This window comes from Hypoxylon trugodes, assembly GCF_022578975.1.
Source record: "Hypoxylon trugodes strain CBS 135444 unplaced genomic scaffold F4822scaffold_1, whole genome shotgun sequence".
Taxonomy (NCBI): domain Eukaryota; kingdom Fungi; phylum Ascomycota; class Sordariomycetes; order Xylariales; family Hypoxylaceae; genus Hypoxylon; species Hypoxylon trugodes.
In genome coordinates, this window is record NW_026250016.1 from 157,591 (window position 1) to 176,396 (window position 18,806).

Here is an 18,806-nt window from a genome sequence, read left to right on the forward strand (position 1 = left end):
AGATATGAACCGGGTGTTGTTATGCGACACCACAAATTTGGGTTTGATATGAATAGGGGCGATTCGAAGGGCAAAAAATAATTCGAACGTGACAGTATCGCATCCTAAGGAGCCGATGTAGCGATGCTAGTGAATCTTGAAGTATCGAAGATTGATATGAAAATCTAGCCAATCGTCCATCGCGGTAAGATCAGCACATAGCTCTGATAGAAGTAGGTCGTCGCTTTCATATATAAATTTTTATTAATGAGACAATAATCTCTGGAAGCTGAATGGTTCATACATCTGAAGTATGCATTAGGGTCAGCAGGTAGTTACCGCAGGTGCTAAGTATAGAAACGTTAGCGGATACTGTGTTGCTGTGGAAGACATACATACTGTGGAACTCGTACCGCCATGATGCGAAATATCGGATGAAATAGATAAATCCTCTGGATGTTATTATTCGGAGCTATGCCAGTAATTATCCATCACACTAAAAAGGCGACCCGTTATTAAGAACATATACAATTGGTGTGGTCTCTATGGAAGAGCTATATGTGGTATATTAGCCATCACAACTTCCATAATATGGTTTAGATCGGCGAAGATGCTAGACCACTGTGCCTCGTGTTCTTCGTCCTTGTTCCTGCGATCCGATATCAAGAAAGTAGCCTTTGAAGGCAATCATGTAATCCGGATATGCGATCGAAGACTGGTCGAGAAAACCGGATCAAACGTATCTAGGCGTGAAAAAGAGTTGGGTTGATGAAAGATTCCGTGTACCATATAGCCACCGCGCGTTTACCGAACCTGAAGCCTCCGAAACGAAAAATTAGTATGGATTTGCTCACTTGCCTTGCGCCTTTAGGATCAATGAAAAACAAATCGAGAACCGGCTTTTCCCTCGAGAGCAATAAAAAAAAAGTTGGCACCATGCCTCCCCTCTCATCGCAATGCAATAGCATGAACGCACAATTGAGCCTTTCCCTTAAAAACAAAAGAACGCCCTCCTAACCCTGAGAAACGAAAACGTTTGCGTCCCTTCTACCATCCTGCCTTTATGGAATGTGCTTCATATGTATGTAGACGAGTTATAGACGATGCATCGTCACATTTTTGTCGATATACGATGGGCAGTTACCAGGCGCTGGCGTCGTCGTCGTCATTTTACATGACGGGACCATCCAGCATGGATCCTGTCATCTCCATATTGTCCATAGGAACTTCCATGCCCGTTCCTCGATTCTCCATATTAGACACGCGCGCCTCGACGGCGGACATACGACTCTCCATGGATTCTAACCGCTTGTCGATGGTGTCTAGACGCGACTCGATGCGACCGAAAGCGACGTTCATATCGTGACTCATGCGGTCCAGCTTGTTCGTAAGACTTCGGATGCTCTGGGCGGTCGGGGTGTTCTCTTGGCCCGGGTTGCCGCTGTTGATGCGGGGTTCGTGATTGTGTTGGTCGACTTGGACTTGGAAGCGCCACTGGTTGTGGAGTTGAACTTCACAAACTGCCTTGGCCTTCCAAGGACACTCGATCTTTCGCGTGCTCGGGTTGCGGGTTTTCGCGGTGCTCTTATATACCACGCCGCCCCGGTCGCACACAAGGTCGTATCGAGTGGGCTTTTTGTCGCGATAGTTGCTGGCACGGAGCTTAACGATGCCGAATCCTTGTTCCTTCGCGTAGCGTTGAATGGTGGCGATGAGTTCGTCGAAGGTGGAATAAATGCCCTCGGGAGGGGAGCGGAGGGAGCCGTGCGGGGCCGGGTCGGTTGCTGACATCGTGGCCGTGTTGGGGGGGCCCGAGGGCGGGGTGGTGGTTGTAGCCTAGAAATTGTTGGTCACCGTGTGAGTTCGTTGGCGTTGACGCAAATATTGCTGCGGTAGGACAGTGGGAAGAGTTGAATTGGGGACGAAGATCCGGGACGGTGCAGAAAAGGGAATTTTGGTTGGTGGGTGGGGAACTATGGGAAAAGAGAGTTTGGCGCCACAAGGTCATGTGGACTAGGGGTGTGATAGGTTAGGTAGGTAGGGAGGAAAGGGAAAGTGGGGGAACAGAAAAGAGGCTGGGAGGTTGGGGGGTAGCTTCAATGTTATGGATGTATAAGGTTAGGTTGAGCAGTACATGTACATATGTATGCAGACAGTGGAGGTTAGTTAAACTCAAAATGTTAGCTTACCTCTTTAGCATTCTTAGCATCAACAATCTCAATCACCTTCTCCTCGTCGGAATCATCATGAGCATGATGAAGGCAAGGTGTACATGCCTGGTATCCAACCTTCAGCTTCTTGGCTTGGTGACCAGAAGGACGGGGGTGAATAGCCACATGGGGTGCTGAGGTTGTATCAGGTAACTCGTAGGTGGGCTGGGGTTGGCTAACGATCGAAGCCGACAGTGCGCGCTTAGTACCGCGTGGCTGATTCTCCTGTGGCTGAATAGCCACGCTAGGAAGCTTGGACTGATTGCCCGCTTGCATCTTGCCCTTTAACTCAGGAGCCGACGCCTTAACCTTCATCTTGTCAATTATTCCTCGTCACGAACTGGAAAATTTTTGTTTCGTAATTGATTCAGACGACTTCTTTTCTTCTCCGATTTGGTATCCGAGTTGAATAAACGATTGAATAATTTTCGTTTCGCCTTCTTTATATTGAAAGTCAGATCATCAAAATATCGAGAAGTAAAGGAGAAAGTAAAGGTGAAGAAGCAGAGAGAAGAAAATGGCGCCACACCTGGAATCTGGTTTGGTTCCTACGACGGCAAAGGATGGGAAGAAGACAGCAGAAGAAGAGCAGCTGGAGAAAAATATGAAGCAGTTAAATCTACTTCATATCAAGGTACGTGGGTCCCTTAAGTATTTGTTCACCTGGCGATGGCGGCAGTTACCCATAGCGATAAACTACTCGATTGCCAACTTACACTGTTTCTATGGACAGTGCAGAGAACTGCGAACAACAATTCAACGCATGCTAGAGACCATTCCGCACAATGCTACACGTACGTATAGCCCCACAGTTCATTTGTTTCTTAGTAATACTAACACAAACAACAGCCGAGGAAGTCTATAAGGTGTTCGTCAAGTCAGTTGCTGCTGCAAACACGCAGATCAAGGACTTTGGTACCCTTTACAACAGCGAGGAAAGCAAGAAGGTACTCGAGCAAGCTAAGAAGAGCCGCGAAGCAAACCCTAAGGGTATCAAGCCTTGGCGAGCTAGGGATCATCCTGACTGGTTGGAGATTGATCAAGAGGTTTAATTCAACTGTTTACTGTTTAATCAGACACAGTGCTTAGGCCACACGGTATGAATCCATGGAGCACCTAAGGGAATTTTCAAGGGTGTTAAGGCAGGCATCTTAGGGGCGTTTGGAAGGCATTAGGGATTACTACCACCTGGGCAGGTAGTAGGTTCACCAGCGATTTGGCATCACAATGGAATTTTACCAATGGCGTACGGGGTCATTCAGGTTATAGCTACATGAGATCTACATCACGTTGGTCGAGAGGCGTCAAACCGGGGAGGAATCTTTTGCAATTTATTTAGGTAGTATTAGATGCCTTCATGGTGTCTAACTTGCCCTCGATAGCGCCAATGCCATTAATGGAATCATCTATCTAAGATATTTCTCTCCATCTAGGTTCTTTAAGATCGTGAACAAAAGCCTCTAGTACCATTTAGAATTGGTTCTTTCACTATTACCGTCAAATGCGTAGGAAGGTTCCAGGTGTTAGACTAGTTGCGTACCGTGCAAATATGTATGAGTGATACTGTACATGTTTGCCCTACAAGTACTAGTAGGGAGTGTAGAAGAGCACAGTATATACTGTACAGGCCCACACGGTAGGCATCATGTCCTACAGTGAAAGCACGGACCACATTAAAACAACTGCGAAGATAAGCTCTGATAGGTGAGTCACTTGGGCACACCTGCCAGCTGCGAGTCGGTTCACCCCTCGGACCCCACATTCCACCAAAAATTCATCCATTTTCCAAAAAATGTGTGCACCCGAATTTTTTGCCCCTCCAGTCCCAATTTCAACCTTTTTTTCCCACATCCACAATTGCGCGCAACTCCTCCCACTTCATCGCGCCGCCGACTAAATATCCATCCTCAATTGTAGCCTTTGATTTTATAATCATACCTACATAAATTGAGAACGACCGATAAAATGTCTCGATTCTTCCGTAGCGGCGACGATAGTTCGTCCGAGAGCAGCTCCGAAGAGGAGGAGCTCTACTCCGAGGAGGAAGAGGAAGAAGAGGAGCAGGAGGATGAGTCTGAAGAAGATGATGAGGATGAGGATGAAGAATCCGAAGAAGAATCCAGCAGTGATGAAGAGGGTGGTAAAAAATCCGGTGCGGCTCGTTTCTTGCGTGGCGATGACTCCGAGAGCGAAGAAAGCGACGATGACGCCCCCAAGACCTTAAAGAGTGCCAAGGACAAGCAAATAGCCGAGCTTGAATCTATAATCGACACGATCGAGAAGCGCCAGAAGATCAGCGACTGGGGTGCCATTTCCGTTGGTAAGTCGAATTGATGGCAGAAATTCATTGAACGATGCTGATTGTGGTAATACAGAATTCGACAAGCTCAACAGACAAGCCGCCAAGATTTCCGAGCGAGGCCGAACACCTAAGCTTTACATTAAGGCTCTCGTCGAGTTAGAGGATGCGATGAACGAGACCATCTCGAAGCAAAAGGTCACCCCAAAGAAGATGAACGCTACAAGCGCTCGTGGCCTCAACGCCGTTAAGCAAAAGATCAAGAAGTTGAAGCAAGACTACCAATCACAAGTCGATTCGTACAGAGAGGACCCCCTTGACTTCCTAGCCTCTGATGAGGAGGAAGAAGCCCCCGCCCCGAAGCCTAAGAAGATCAAGGCTGAGGATTTTGTTGATCAAGTCGATGATGACCAAGAAGGCTTCGCAACTGTCGGCAAGGGTGGAAGAACACTCCTATTCACTCCTGAGAGCATATTCAAGCACTTGCGAGGAATCCTAGAGTCTCGTGGAAAGAAGAACACGGATCGTATTGAGCAGATTAAGATCATGGAGAAGCTTTACGAAGTTGCAGCTACTCCATACCAACGAATCAAGGTTCTTCTAACCATCGTTTCTGCAAGATTCGACCTTGGGTCCGGTGGTTCAGCATCCATGCCCCTAGAGCACTGGAAGGCAGCCGAAAAGGAGATATCGACACTATTCGAAGTCCTCGAGTCGAACCGAGAGTATATCGTTATCGAGAACGCCGAGGAATGGGACGATGACGAGAAGCCCCCCACTTTACAACCGGGTGAGAAGTACATCAAGATTCCGGGAAGCATCGTGTCATATGTTGAGCGGCTTGACGACGAGCTCACACGATCGCTACAAAGCATCGACCCCCACACATCGGAGTACATCGAACGACTCACTGATGAGGGTTCGCTATACAATGTCATCTTCCGTGGTCTTCTCTACTACGAGAACCTTTCCAAGGACACATCACTCCAGACTCCTCAAGACAGTCTGAACCGTATCGTAATGCGAAGATTAGAGCATGTCTACTTCAAGCCTGCGCAGGTTGTCAAGATTCTCGAGGAGAACGCCTGGAAGCCGGTACCTTCAGACGTCGAATCCGGCATCACTCCCAGGGGAAGCATCACAGACGCTACTAACCTCCTCAACGTCCTCTGCAACTATCTGTTCGTCAACAGCGAGGGCATCATTAGAGCCCGAGCTATGCTGTGCCAGATCTATTTCCTTGCTCTACACGACGAGTATTACAAGGCTCGAGACATGATGCTTATGTCGCATTTGCAGGAAACAATCGGCAGTTTCGACGTACAGACACAGATCCTTTACAACCGAACCCTAGTCCAAGTTGGACTTTGTGCTTTCCGAAAGGGCTTGGTTTACGAGGCGCAGAACACATTACAGGAGATTTGCGGTAGTGGACGACAGAAGGAGCTGTTAGCTCAGGGTGTTATGATCCAGCGATATGCTCAGGTTTCTCCCGAGCAAGAGAGACTAGAGAAGCAAAGACAATTACCATTCCACATGCACATCAACCTAGAGCTTCTCGAATGCGTCTACTTAACTTGCAGCATGTTACTCGAGATTCCCCTGCTCGCCCAAACCGGTTCATCGCCAGACATCAAGAAGCGAGTTATCAGCAAGACGTACCGACGCATGTTGGAGTACCACGAGAGACAAATCTTCACTGGACCTCCGGAGAACACGCGTGACCACGTGATGCAAGCATCTCGCGCTCTAGCTGCTGGAGAGTGGAAGAAGGCAACCAACTTCATTCACAGCATCAAGATCTGGGACCTGATGCCAAACACAGACGAAATTAAGGCTATGCTTTCGAAGCAGGTTCAAGAGGAAGGCCTCCGAACCTACCTATTCACCTACGCCCCCTTCTACGATACCCTCGCCATCTCTACACTTTCTTCCATGTTCGAGCTTGAGGACCGCAAGGTCGCTGCTATAGTCAGCAAGATGATCAGCCATGAGGAGCTATCAGCCGCCCTCGACCAAGTCACGTCAACTGTCATCTTCCGAAAGGGTGTAGAGTTGTCTCGTCTCCAGAGCTTAGCTCTCACGTTATCGGACAAGGCGGCGCAACTCATCGAGACGAACGAACGTACTCTCGAACAACGTACGCAAGGTACAGCCAATGCCTTCGACAGGAGAGGTGGACAAAACCAACGAGGTGGCCGAGGTGGCGGACGAGGGGGTGGCCGCGGTGGTGCAAGGACAGGAGGAACTGGCCCAAGACAAGCTGGTGGCACACAATTCACTGGTGGTGTATTGAGTGGCGCGGTCCGAAGTTAAATTGACTGCCCTTCAATACGAAGTGCTTCCTCCTTCCTTTTTCCATTTGTATCTACTGCATACGGCTGGGTTTGACTTTTAACGAAAACACGTCGGCGGCATGGGACTAGTAATGTTGCCGACGACGGGGTTCATGTGTACCGATCACATTAGCTAAAGGCTAGAGAATTGACTTTTATTTTTATGAGTGATTTGGCAACTTGCCTAGTTCATTCCATTAAATTTATCTTATGATCATGATTCTTGTGCATTTAATAAAGGCCATTATATTACTACGCTGACGCCAATTCCGTCACGACGGACGCATAGCTATACGTATCGATAAGGATAATTCGGTACTTAAAACGCTAATGTGGATTTAATCAACCAATCATAATAAGAATGAAGGGGCTGACACAAAATAAGTACCAGAAAGTAAAAGCGATGGGCTCGTATTAGTGGTAGAATTATTCTGCTTGCTAATCGCTGACTTATTGAATCATGGATCGCTATTACAGTTGTAGTTTTAGTATAGGAAGTATGGGTTATATAAAAAATAACCCGAAGACAATGCCTTCTTATATACGATGACGAGTAGGAATATAATTCCTTTAGATTGTCCATGATCCCGCGACGAATACCTACCACTTTAGGTGCTAGAATTGGCCTCGTCGCAAATTGTCTGCCTCTACCAACCGTTGTCGCTTCTAATTATTTGCGATTGCCCCCCACCCTGACGTTGATAACCTACCGCGATCATAATCCAACAATCCCTACAGTTCGAACACATTTCCGAGCGAGTTTTGTACGTAGCATCCATTTGAGCGGCGCCAACATGTCGACTTCCCCCGCAACCCCGCCCTGCGAGTCCAGCAGCTCTGTCGCATCTACGAGCGCCCTAGAGGAAACAACCAAGGCTCCCGAAGAGAAGAAACTGCCTCCCCTCAAAGGCGCTGAGTTCCGCGCATACAATTGACTAGCAGAGCACATGGACGTATTCCACGAACATTTCCGTACAGCCTGGAACGCGCTCTGGGCCGCAGCCACCAGCAGCGGCGGGGGTAGTAGCAAAGGCAAGGGATTATCGCGGGGCGGGCGGGGCGTAATAAGCGACGGTCTCGCATTCGTAGCGCAACTCGAAATACACCACAGCATCGAGGAAACATACATCTTCCCCATCCTAGCGAAGCGCATGCCGGAGTTTCGCAGCGACGGGAAGGGTGCTAAGGCGGCGGAGTTGCTAAGGCAGCATAAGGATATACATGTTGGTATGGAAGGGATGGAGACGTACCTACGCGCGTGTCGGGATGGGGATCGTGAGTTGGATATGCCGACGCTGAAGGCGCAGATGGAGAGTTGGGGCGCGGTGTTGTGGAAACATCTTGATCAGGAGGTGCAGACGCTTGGCGCGGAGAATATGAGGAAGTATTGGACTGTTGAGGAGATTCGGAGGATACCTATGTAGATTGTGTGAGGATGTTAGGAGGTGGGTTAGTAGACTGGTTCATCATGATATGTGGGTGGACATATCACGGCGTATTAGGGCAAGTCGAAGAGATTTGGACATATGATACCAAACCGAAATTATAAGACTTGTTGGATAGTTGCTGGGAGCTTGAAGGTATGAAATTAAGATATTTTATGATTGACATACAATAGAGAAGATGAATTAGAATGATAAATGGGTTGTGAACGAGAATTAAAATGAATGCCTGGGTGAGACACGGGATATCGCCATTTTAGCCGTAAATTTGTCATATAACCAGCCAACTATCATACTCTTATAAATCGTGCCCGAAAAACTTAAGCTGGTTTGGTTCTGGGAATAAATAAACTATATTTAAGTCCGGCAAACCTTTTATTACTTTAAATACGAAACTTCTGCGCCTGTGTAGAGATCTGAGGGAAGGAGTGAAGGTATTTAGATAGCCCTGGGGGTGTGTCTGGATAGGTACTCGTCCCACTAAATTATACCGAGGAAGTCGCTGAAGCTCTAGCTTAGAGCTATCTACCTAAATCGCTGCTCTAAGAGCTACATACACCTTCATCCTTTCATCCTCATCTTCCACCTCTTCCTCCATTACATTATCACTACATAGTATATAACACATTTAATTGTCGTCATATCACTTCCATATCTCATGAGTTGGTAATTATCCTGATTCACCGCGCTACTTGCGCTCAAAAATACGATATCTATATCTTGTAGCTGTTGTATTTACGATTTATCATCATGGAGAAATCGTCGTCTCCTACTGATCGCTCGCCAGAGTCGGAATCCAGAGAACCTTGGCCCATAGCGCTGGCTATTGTATGTCTAATTGTAATTGGTGCTATATCATCTATTCAACCTCCGAAATTTTCATACGAAGGGTTCCATCAACAATACTATAACGCCTTAACCAGCGGCGCAGTACAACACTGCTCTAGATCACCCTACGGCCAATTCCCACTCCCCGATGATCCATTCCACTTCATTCCTTGTACCAATGCGACTATCCCACCCGCACTCGACGATTCTAATCCCGACCAAAGCTGGGCTCATCTATTTGACCCGAATCCCGATCATTGGAGCTGGGGAAATGCGACAACTGAACAAAATGGGCACCACGAAGATCCATATGCTGGACGTGGAATCTATCTATGCGGATACCTCGATGTTCCCTTAGACCATACCAATGAATCCGACACCCGTATCGTTCGACTCGCCGTAACGAAATACCAAGTCTCAGGCCTAGCCCAACTCGATGGGGCGGGTCTTCCTCGCACGAAATCCGCGGGGAGCAAAAGCGAACGCACCATTGTCATTGAGCCTGGTGGGCCGGGTGGAAGTGGAACATCATACGCTTGGAGAGCAGCAGAGGACGTCACGAAGCGCCTCAGCGATGGGAAATTCGACGTCTTGGGGTGGGATCCTCGTGGTGTCAACATCACGTCGCCCTCTGTAGCTTGCTTCCCCTACAACGCCGACCGAGATCGCTGGTCTATGCTTACAGGGCAATATCGAGAGGTGTCTGGGTCACCCGAAACCCAACTAGAGCTTGCGGACGCTATGAATAATGCTACATTCCGCGCGTGCTTAGAAAGACATGGCGATCTCCCACGGTTTATTGGTACAGCTTTTGTCGCGCGCGATATGGAGGAGATTCGTAAGAACCTTGGCGAAGACGAGTTAACGGGCTACCTTGTGTCCTATGGTACTGGTATTGGCCAAACCTGGGCTAATATGTTTCCGGATAGCGTGGGCCGCGTAATTCTTGATGGGACTGAATACGTCCGAGATCACCGTCTTCTTGGGGGTTTTGGATGGACTGCACTGGATAATGCGACCGATGCATGGCGTGACGGTTTTCTAGGCGAGTGTCTTAATGCTGGCCCGGAATACTGCGCCTTGTCACGACCGAGGGGCTCCGAGCCAGTGTCCCTACAGGAGTTGGAAATTCGAATGAAGAAATTAGTAGTGTCGATCAGCCAGCGGCCCGTCCCGGGTTACCTCGATTCTAGCGGTCCATCTCTCATTACATACTCCTCCCTGGTATCCGCCATCTATAGTGCATTATACAACGCCAAGTCTTGGCCCAGCCTTGCTCAAATGCTGTACGAGCTAGAAGCTAGCAACTCAACTCTGGCAACGGCCATGCTCGAACGAGCAGGATGGGAGTATGATCCTACGCTGCCATCTCCACCCTCGCCTAAGCCTTCAACCGACGAACTTGGGGCTCTAGTCATATGCGCCGACTCATACGATGCTCCTTTGCCACCAGAAGGTCTCGTTTGGTGGAATTCATTATGGGCCAACATGTCGACCCAAGCTTGGATCTCAGGCAATTCACGTTTCTTCAACGTTTTCCCATGCCGACATTTTCCTACGTATTGGCCACAACCTGCTGAAGTCTACCGAGGGGATCTGAACCACACGCTTAAGAACCCGGTCTTATTAATAGCAGAGACATACGACCCAGCGACGCCTTTACGAAATGGGAGAAGACTCTTAAATGAGATGGGAAAGAATGCTAGATTAGTTGTACATCACGGTTACGGTCATTCATCCAGAGATAAATCTAGTTGCACAGATTCTATTGCGAAGACGTTCATACTGAATGGCACTCTACCCGACGAACAAGAGACGCCTTGCTATGCCGACGAAAAGCCTTACCTCTATGGTGTCAATACAACGGGTGCTACTGCCCAGTCTATCGCAGCAACAGACCCAATCCAAGCTTGGCGAGAACATATTGAAGAGTTAGCATTATGGAATCCTAGGCTACTTCCAACTAGGTGATTTAAATGTCAAGATTTAAACAATGCGTATATCACAATAAAAAAAAACTATATATTATATATTCAGATCTCAAGTTTATCTATGTACGTGAGCTGATATACCTTCTGGAGGGGAGATTTTCTCAGTTCTTGCCCCATAACATCATCGACATATCTAACTATCACGGTATTCTAGCTTCTAGTTTCCTCATTTACTATTCCTACGGCATCACGACTTCCGCCTCGCCACCGAGGGCATACTTCGCGCTCGTGATAATGAATTGCCTCCATACCTTGAAATCCTCTTCATCCCGCGGCGCATAGACCATCACGTATCCCCACGTCATTATTCTTCCAACACCACTCATGGGATGCCTCTCAGCCCAACCATTCTCGATAGCCGCGGCTGAGTCGGCTAGGCTAAACACCAAATGAGTGCTACCCTCACCATGGACATGCGCGAATTCGCCATTCGTTCCACGAAGTTCGCGGCGCACCGGGAGCCCATCCTGTAGCCAGAGGCCTTTGAAGAGCGGTCCTTCGAGATTGGATGGCTTGATCTGGAATAAGGAAGGGTTGGCGGAGACTAGCGCGTAGAAGAAAGATTCTTGTCTCGCGCGCATAGCGGATGTACCTTTTTGGGATGATTGTCGGTGCGGCGCGGCGTAGGGAGCGATGTCGGGACGAGGATCCCGTCGGCGTGGCAGCGAACGACCGCCGGGGAAGAATGAACGTCGGGTTATGGGTCCGTACATGGTCTCCGAGAGTTTGGCATCATCGTACTATATTAAGAGCGGTTGTTAGTGGTTCGTACGTTACTGCTGCATTCCTAACCCAGAAAATACAACCAGAGAATAGGAGGAAAACTTGATGTTGCTTACAGGCTTGGGGTCGCGCACATCCCGACGAGCAACGAGACCGGCGATAGATTGTGCGACATAGCCGAAGGGATTCAAGGGTACGCCATTAGGTCCGAGGGCGTGCCAGGCGCGGTAGTCGGATATTATGCGCGAGAAAATCGAAATAGTGCTGCCAGCTGCAACGACGGCGGCAGTAGCTGTGATGACCGTTCGGTTTCGTCGGAATACGTCGAGCGCTGATGCGACGAGCCCGTTAAGATTGTGGTTGAGGCTGTTGAGATCCATCGTTGGAGGTTCACCGTGGAGATCGCCGTCAGTCTTAGCGGTAATACCTAGCAAAAGAGCCCGTCGTACTCAACGGTCTCGTATATAGTACTGATAGAATATAGAGTCCGTTGGTACCTAAGGTTGTTCAACATACGAAATAAAGATTGGTTATGTCCGAAAGATGTACGCCTCTATATACAAAATGCTCCTGGCATAAAATCCAAAACTGACACGCATTAACGTGTCTAGGTACCGAGGTTTGCCGATCTATGAATGGGACATATTATGATATCCCTTGATAAAAGTATTACATTCTGTAACGCGGAAGAGATGTTATTCGGTGCCAGGTAGAACAGGACTCTAGTCTCGGCTCGGAGAAATCGGCGGACTTCGGACACCACCCGTACGTCACTCTGGACAGACAATTCGAGACACCAAACACGCCACTTATCCAAGGACTTTTATCTTCATGGCATGCTGCGCTCCCCATATTGGGCAGTGACGAATACCGCTCACCTGTAACACCGTTCCCTATCTAGGTATTTAGGTGGTGACTTCATACAACATCTACACACGGCTCAGTAACCGGTGGGGAAGTAGTGTAACCACTCACGCAGGGATCTCAGCCCATCGATGTCCCTCTATGCACTGAACTCAGTGAACCCAGCTACACCATGAGCAAAATGCTGAATAAAGGGCTTATCACATTTACAAATTTGCAACATCACCGACCATCCTAAATGACCCTCATACAGGTTGGTGGACGAAGAGCAGCTCAACTTCTTCCAAATATGCCCCCACCATCGAGGGTACTATCCTAAAATAATGTCTCGGCTTGTACCGTCGTATCCCTAACCACCCGGTACGAGATTAATACTTCCCTTACCTAGGCCCTACCCTACGTTACTGATCCACACTTTTACTATATTTTCCGTTACCTGGCTTTCTCATTCTACGTTCTAGACAAACCTACATCTCCTCAGCCCTAACGAATGGATATGGGCTACGGTAATAATAGGCATATAAAAGGCTGAAATCCCAAGCTACCGTTTACATATGGATTCGGTATATAATTAGGTATGTTTATGATAAGCCTTTCATTCTAATACTCTTGTTGCTACCCCCGAGGCCCAATTCTTATGGATATCGATCTAATTAACGGTAGACTGGCCCGGAATTTCGGTTACCCCTGCGATATTACGATTAGTCAAGCTAGGCCCACGAGAACGACTTGAGAGATACAACTTACATCCATCGATATCCTCTTTGACAATCCTGTCCTTAGTACACTTCATCGCGGTCTCAGAGGACTGGGTCTTTAGTGCGTTGCAGACGGCACCGTTGCAGCGGGCGTCCATCGCCTTTTGGAGAGCATCACCCTTCCATCCGAAGACGTAGTCGCCGTGCTGCGAATATCCGTTCCTATATATAATTAGTATTCCATCCCAACTGCGGGCCCCTTGAAAGAGGGAAACTCACTTGTCGCCGGTACTCCAGACGAACGGCTGAGAGCCATCCTCGGGCCATAGGTTCTTGTCGTTGAAAAGCTGGGTCTATTACATATATCAAGTCAGCATACGACTTTACTTGGCAACTCGTGAAGGCAAGTCAAAAAAATAATATTGCTTACCTGCCACATAACCTCATACATGACTTGAGGGATCTTGACAGGGTGGGTTGATGGGCAAGTACCAGATGCACCAACTCCAGAGTCTGAAGAGGGGTACGCAACATGGCTCTTATGGTCCGGGCTATCCGTGTTCTTTCCATCCCAGCAAGTAGGGAAGGTAATGACACTGCGAATACCGCCCTCGCAGAACTTGGTGGGTAGGTTCTTGCTGTCCGGAGCTCCGCAGTTGATGTTGCTGTTGTCTCCCGACTTTGGCATACAACGATGGCATACCTTGGGTGCCGAGCCTGGCTCACGTAGCGCGGCATCTCCGACAAGCATACGGAAGCCGGGCTTAAAGGCAGTAACCTTGGTTTGTTTGTCGGTCGCTGGGATATAGTACACCGTAATACCACCATCGGCTCGGAGACCCTCGCTCACGAATTGGGGTACACGCCTGTATGTACCGTTACGAGCTCGGAAGTATAGAACTGCAGTCCAGTAGTTCGAGAAGTCTTCTGAGAAAGTACAGCTAGTACATGTGGACTCCCCGGGGAGATCGTGTGTCGCTGGGTCCATAGAAGCGTTAAATGAGTTACCTCCGACGATCTGGTGGAGATGCGGCGACGGGATAGATCCGGGCGTTACCAGAGGGTCTATACGGTCGATAACGAGCTGCGAGCAACTGAATCGCAACATCTCCAGCATCTGGGTAGCGCCATGCTGCGCGAATAGCGCAAGGGCGAGAGCATTCCACTGCATCTTGAATCCGATGTCTGCTATCGTTAGTGAGAAGCAAAGACTTTTGGTGCAAAGGTTCCAAGGACTTGGCTAAGATGTGCGATAACCGGGATCGTGACTCCTAAATACATGGTTCTATGACTATCGTCTCGCCCGCCTAGGTAGATATATGCCGCCGGATGCTGATCTTTTGGTCGTTTAATCTCAAATTACTTATATTAACAGATTTAGGCGGCGGCGGATAGGACGTCGAATGCACGAATCACGTTTAACCTCGGCTCCCCTCGAATCCTAGGCTCTTCAAAATTTCTATCTTGCCAATCATAACTCGTCGACGTCGAGTTTATCTATATTCTATAAGTAGCTCGAGGTGTCATGCATGGCCGTCTCGGCACATCCAAAACCCCAATCGCCACGCGCAGATGATATTTTCATCCCTAGGACTTGGATGAACCGCCGAATAGCAGAATTTCAAAGATTTGGAATATTAATCCAATCGGATTGGTCAGATCTTGAGGTGTTGTCGGCGATATTTAGGAGTTATTAGTAAACCGCTTGATTAACGTATATTTGCGTTGATGTCATGCTTGTAACCATGTAGGGTACGAGCATCGGACACCCGCGATCATCTGGAGTAGTATTCATACCTTTTTGGTGAGTAAATGATGTCAAGAGTAATGCATCTTGTTTAGGTAAATATTCCTTTTGGCGTAATCTCTCAGCTCGTTAGTATTGTGGTATCACAGTTTCAAATACCGACTCCCCCCGTTGACTCTTTGACTAACTGAATCCTAACAACGCCGCTACCCGAAGAAGTATTAAACATTGAATTAGAAATATCTATCGGAAGGTTCTTGTCATTTTCTACCACTCCTCGCTATCAGCCTCGTTTCGCACAGGTTCACCCCTCATTCGAGCTTGATACATAAATATCAAAGATAAAGCAACTTTCTGAGCTCGCGGGTCCATGGCCTGCATATCTCTATCTGTCTCGCTGCTAGTCCTACTCGCTGTTTCGGCGTCTAATTTGACCTGAGCCGATACCGTAAGGGCTCGTACATTCGGTGTATTGGCTTGAGGAGCCTGGAATTCGGTACTAGCAGGCCGATCATGTCTGCCACACTCGGAGTTCTGAGGGCGGCTATTTCTTACACTCGGTAGAGTAGATAAGGAGTTCTCGGGAGCGGAGTTAGGTGAGTAGGGATAATTTGGAAAGGCATCTAAGCGAACCGAGTCGCCCGAAAGGGATGTTGAATGTGGCCTTAGTCGAACTGGTTCCTGAAATAGAGCTTTTAATCCGGCCCTACGTTCGACCACTAGTTCGACATATGGTTTATGAAAGTTCGAATCTTGGGTGTTGTCGAAGGAGCCCCTTGGAAAACCCGGAGACATATTTCCTGGAACTGTTATCCCCGGGCACATAGGCGCTTGATGAAGCGAAGCTGCCGTCGCGAGAGTAGATAGTGACGATTCAAAGGTATTCCCATGGTCGCTTCCCATAGATGAAGTAGAGGAAGTTGTAGAATAACCATAGGCTTCCGATGGGTTTCGATCTGAGGAACTCCTTGGGCTTGGGTGTCGCTCAGGTGAAACAGAAAATCGACCTATACTGTTAACCATGCATAGTATCTGTTGGCTTCTTATCGACTCTACGAACCTGAAATCTTCCTTTCAGTTTTATCCATCAACAATTTAAGGAGGTCGACATTTTCAAATCGGCTATCGGGCTTCCTCGCAGCTGCTGTGCGTGGCTTATGGGAGAGACGCCGCTTGAAGTAGTTCATTTTTATAACATGAGATACTTTAGATCCTCGCTATTATTCTCACTCTTCTAATATCATACGATGCATATAGAAACCAAAACTCTAGGTGTGGCTAGTGTGCGGTTGAGAAGTGACCCTTGAGAGAAGGGTCTAAGGAGGGCTCTAGTGATATTCGATGAGGGCGTGGCAGATCTTAATAGACAACTAAGAGCTGCACTCAAATCTACCAGAAAACATCAACCACCCTTACACAACAGCTTCAGGTGTACCACTGGATATCCGATATTATATTGGATATAGTATAGTTTTGGAAATCCGCAGGCAAAGCTGACCAACCAAATGATGGGTTTTCTGGTATAATATCAAAGTTGGATGGTTTACAGAATATTAGATTGATAGAACCTACCACCTTACTATGAAATACTAGGCGGGGGCCATGAATATAGCCCCAAGGTGGCACTGGGGAAATGCCAAGTGGATGGGTGAAATGACCATGTTGGTAGGACCGTAGAATATGATTGGGGCTCTGTGGGCGCTACAACCATTCGCATTTCTTCTAATCGCGATTCTGGCATTGCCCAAGTTATAGTGAGTATTTTCCTAGTGAGACGTGATACTGTCTCACAGCTTTCGGCGTTATTTTGATAGGCATCAATCCTTTCGCAACGGACCCCTCGTTCGTAGATGTAACGGGGTAGGTGACATTGTGAACAGCTACTCCCCCCACCAGGTTTATTAGTTTATAACATTCATAAAATCATTATTCATATTTAGGTACTTTTATAGTTACATATGCTCGACTACTGGTATAGCAACTGGTTGAGCCGGCGGGGGGTATCTATGGCCTTCTTCATCACTAATTCTATCCAACCCGGGGAAAATAACAATATGGTCCGGTCTCACGCCGCTGTCGAAGCGAAACCGGTACTCTGAAGGTTGCGAGAATATAAGATAACCGAAAGTAGCGCACTCTACTATCACTTCTCGCAGGTGGTTTTCCTGTTCGTATCTATCTTGGCGATCTCCGGCCACGAATGGCTCTAAAAAGGAATTCAAGGACAGAGCCAGTTGTTGTGCTCGATGAGTGCTAACGCTCTCTGACGGCGCCAATGGTGTACGATCACTTCTACTTGGATGGAGTAGAAAAGCAGATAATTGTCGCCATCGAGTGAGAGCAATATCGACGGCTGTCGAGGTTATTTTACGTTAGTATTCGTGACGTTGGGTAAGAGATTAAAAAAAAGCAATACCACGCACCTTCTGGGTTCCCTGTATGAGCTTCCGTAGCGGGAACCATTGACGCGAATGAAGAAATCGGTTGTGGTAGCAGGGAAAATGTAGTTGGCCCATCATCGAAAGCGACACTACCAAACGCGACCTTCGCGATAACATGCTGTATGGCGCTATACCGACTCACGGGATCCAGAGCTAAAGATGCGAGTTTAGAAGCTGGGATCCTAGCATCCTCGTCTATTCCGAGGTTAATAAGCGCTGCCGATAGCGTAGTGATGCTGCGCGAAACCGGTTCGGTATGGTAATGGTCTTCGACATGCTGCTGAAGCAACTGATTTAAAGACTGTAACTCCGTGTTGATTTCAGCATCTGGCGACGTATCTAGAAGGAATTGATATAGATGCAATCTATCCGTTGATAACACACTTTGCAATGCCTTCTCCTGGCCGTCGTATTCGGTGGATGCTACGTGATACCGGGCCTCCGATGGTTGCTGCCTCCGCTTCCGAAATAAGAGGAAACCTGCAGCTACGCCCATTATCAACCCGGCAAAAGCGCATGCAATAGCAATCCCGGCGATAGCCCCAGAGGAAAGGCCCGAACCAGTCTGGGACACTTGCGCATTATTTACGGGCAATGACGTTGCTTGAGTTGAAGATGCACTTGAAGACGCGCTTGTTGTAGTTTGCGAAGTCGAACTGGAAGTAAATGACGTTGCTGTAGTAGTGAAAGTGTTCCAATCCTCCGTAGAAAAAATGAATGTTGACTGTCCCGGTGGCTTTATCCATACATCGACCGCTTCGTAGGATGTTCCCGGCTTGAAGACGGTAGAAACCGTAGTCGAAGAAATTTCTGTCGTCATGACGCCAATTGTAAATGCAGTCCGTACATAATTCGAATTCAGAATTGTAGAAAAGAGACAAATTTACTGTTTCGATTGTTTGCAAGTGTCGTTACTATCGTCGTAGTCTACTCCAATTGGTATCCAGGGGGAATCCTTCGCAGGTTTTGCAGCTCAGCCCCGATTACTATACGCCATCAAGTACGAATAAGTAAGATTTTCGCGGTAAGTGGTGCGGATCTCATCTGTTAAGATGCCTACTTAGGTAAGTGCTTTGGTAAGTACTTAAACCTCTATCTATTGGTAGAAAACGAGAGCGTTGAGACACGCAGTTTTGTATACTTTTTGCTTTTCTTTGTTCTGGACTGCGATGCGCAAGATATTGCGCTATACGTCATTTTCTATTCGCTTGGAGTTTTATAAATCTGCTGTGACACCTCCTTCGGGGT

At 47.8% G+C, this 18,806-nt stretch overlaps 9 protein-coding genes across 9 annotated transcripts; 4 read left to right on the forward strand and 5 right to left on the reverse strand.

Annotated features, from left to right (window-relative positions):
- Positions 1–1,064: 1,064 nt before the first annotated feature.
- F4822DRAFT_1563 (uncharacterized protein) lies at positions 1,065–2,605 on the reverse strand. Its single transcript, XM_051453092.1, has 2 exons — positions 2,169–2,605; positions 1,065–1,815 (listed from the first exon to the last, which is right to left on the reverse strand). The coding sequence occupies exons 1-2, from the start codon at positions 2,502–2,504 to the stop codon at positions 1,150–1,152; spliced, it is 1,002 nt and encodes a 333-aa protein (XP_051318919.1). The 5' UTR covers positions 2,505–2,605; the 3' UTR covers positions 1,065–1,149.
- F4822DRAFT_1494 (uncharacterized protein) lies at positions 2,606–3,613 on the forward strand. Its single transcript, XM_051452977.1, has 2 exons — positions 2,606–2,983; positions 3,039–3,613. Exons 1-2 carry the CDS (start codon positions 2,707–2,709, stop codon positions 3,239–3,241), a joined length of 480 nt encoding a protein of 159 aa, XP_051318920.1. The 5' UTR covers positions 2,606–2,706; the 3' UTR covers positions 3,242–3,613.
- Positions 3,614–3,968: 355 nt separating this feature from the next.
- Positions 3,969–6,991, forward strand: F4822DRAFT_383670 (eukaryotic translation initiation factor 3 subunit 8 N-terminus-domain-containing protein). Its single transcript, XM_051456454.1, has 2 exons — positions 3,969–4,509; positions 4,565–6,991. The coding sequence occupies exons 1-2, from the start codon at positions 4,155–4,157 to the stop codon at positions 6,802–6,804; spliced, it is 2,595 nt and encodes an 864-aa protein (XP_051318921.1). The 5' UTR covers positions 3,969–4,154; the 3' UTR covers positions 6,805–6,991.
- A 266-nt stretch (positions 6,992–7,257) lies between these two features.
- F4822DRAFT_383671 (uncharacterized protein) lies at positions 7,258–8,687 on the forward strand. Its single transcript, XM_051456455.1, has one exon. It carries the CDS (start codon positions 7,772–7,774, stop codon positions 8,246–8,248), a length of 477 nt encoding a protein of 158 aa, XP_051318922.1. The 5' UTR covers positions 7,258–7,771; the 3' UTR covers positions 8,249–8,687.
- A 67-nt stretch (positions 8,688–8,754) lies between these two features.
- F4822DRAFT_383673 (Alpha/Beta hydrolase protein) lies at positions 8,755–11,094 on the forward strand. Its single transcript, XM_051456456.1, has one exon. The coding sequence runs from the start codon at positions 9,017–9,019 to the stop codon at positions 11,063–11,065; it is 2,049 nt and encodes a 682-aa protein (XP_051318923.1). The 5' UTR covers positions 8,755–9,016; the 3' UTR covers positions 11,066–11,094.
- Positions 11,095–11,164: 70 nt separating this feature from the next.
- F4822DRAFT_1682 (uncharacterized protein) lies at positions 11,165–12,332 on the reverse strand. The gene is made up of 2 exons (XM_051453252.1): positions 11,925–12,332; positions 11,165–11,825 (listed from the first exon to the last, which is right to left on the reverse strand). The coding sequence occupies exons 1-2, from the start codon at positions 12,186–12,188 to the stop codon at positions 11,265–11,267; spliced, it is 825 nt and encodes a 274-aa protein (XP_051318924.1). The 5' UTR covers positions 12,189–12,332; the 3' UTR covers positions 11,165–11,264.
- An 898-nt stretch (positions 12,333–13,230) lies between these two features.
- F4822DRAFT_1690 (uncharacterized protein) lies at positions 13,231–14,720 on the reverse strand. Its single transcript, XM_051453261.1, has 4 exons — positions 13,801–14,720; positions 13,650–13,723; positions 13,420–13,592; positions 13,231–13,359 (listed from the first exon to the last, which is right to left on the reverse strand). The coding sequence occupies exons 1-4, from the start codon at positions 14,539–14,541 to the stop codon at positions 13,322–13,324; spliced, it is 1,026 nt and encodes a 341-aa protein (XP_051318925.1). The 5' UTR covers positions 14,542–14,720; the 3' UTR covers positions 13,231–13,321.
- Positions 14,721–15,225: 505 nt separating this feature from the next.
- F4822DRAFT_1635 (uncharacterized protein) lies at positions 15,226–16,423 on the reverse strand. The gene is made up of 2 exons (XM_051453174.1): positions 16,178–16,423; positions 15,226–16,124 (listed from the first exon to the last, which is right to left on the reverse strand). The coding sequence occupies exons 1-2, from the start codon at positions 16,302–16,304 to the stop codon at positions 15,385–15,387; spliced, it is 867 nt and encodes a 288-aa protein (XP_051318926.1). The 5' UTR covers positions 16,305–16,423; the 3' UTR covers positions 15,226–15,384.
- A 339-nt stretch (positions 16,424–16,762) lies between these two features.
- F4822DRAFT_383679 (uncharacterized protein) lies at positions 16,763–18,718 on the reverse strand. Its single transcript, XM_051456457.1, has 2 exons — positions 17,541–18,718; positions 16,763–17,470 (listed from the first exon to the last, which is right to left on the reverse strand). The coding sequence occupies exons 1-2, from the start codon at positions 18,376–18,378 to the stop codon at positions 17,070–17,072; spliced, it is 1,239 nt and encodes a 412-aa protein (XP_051318927.1). The 5' UTR covers positions 18,379–18,718; the 3' UTR covers positions 16,763–17,069.
- Between the last annotated feature and the right edge of the window lie 88 nt (positions 18,719–18,806).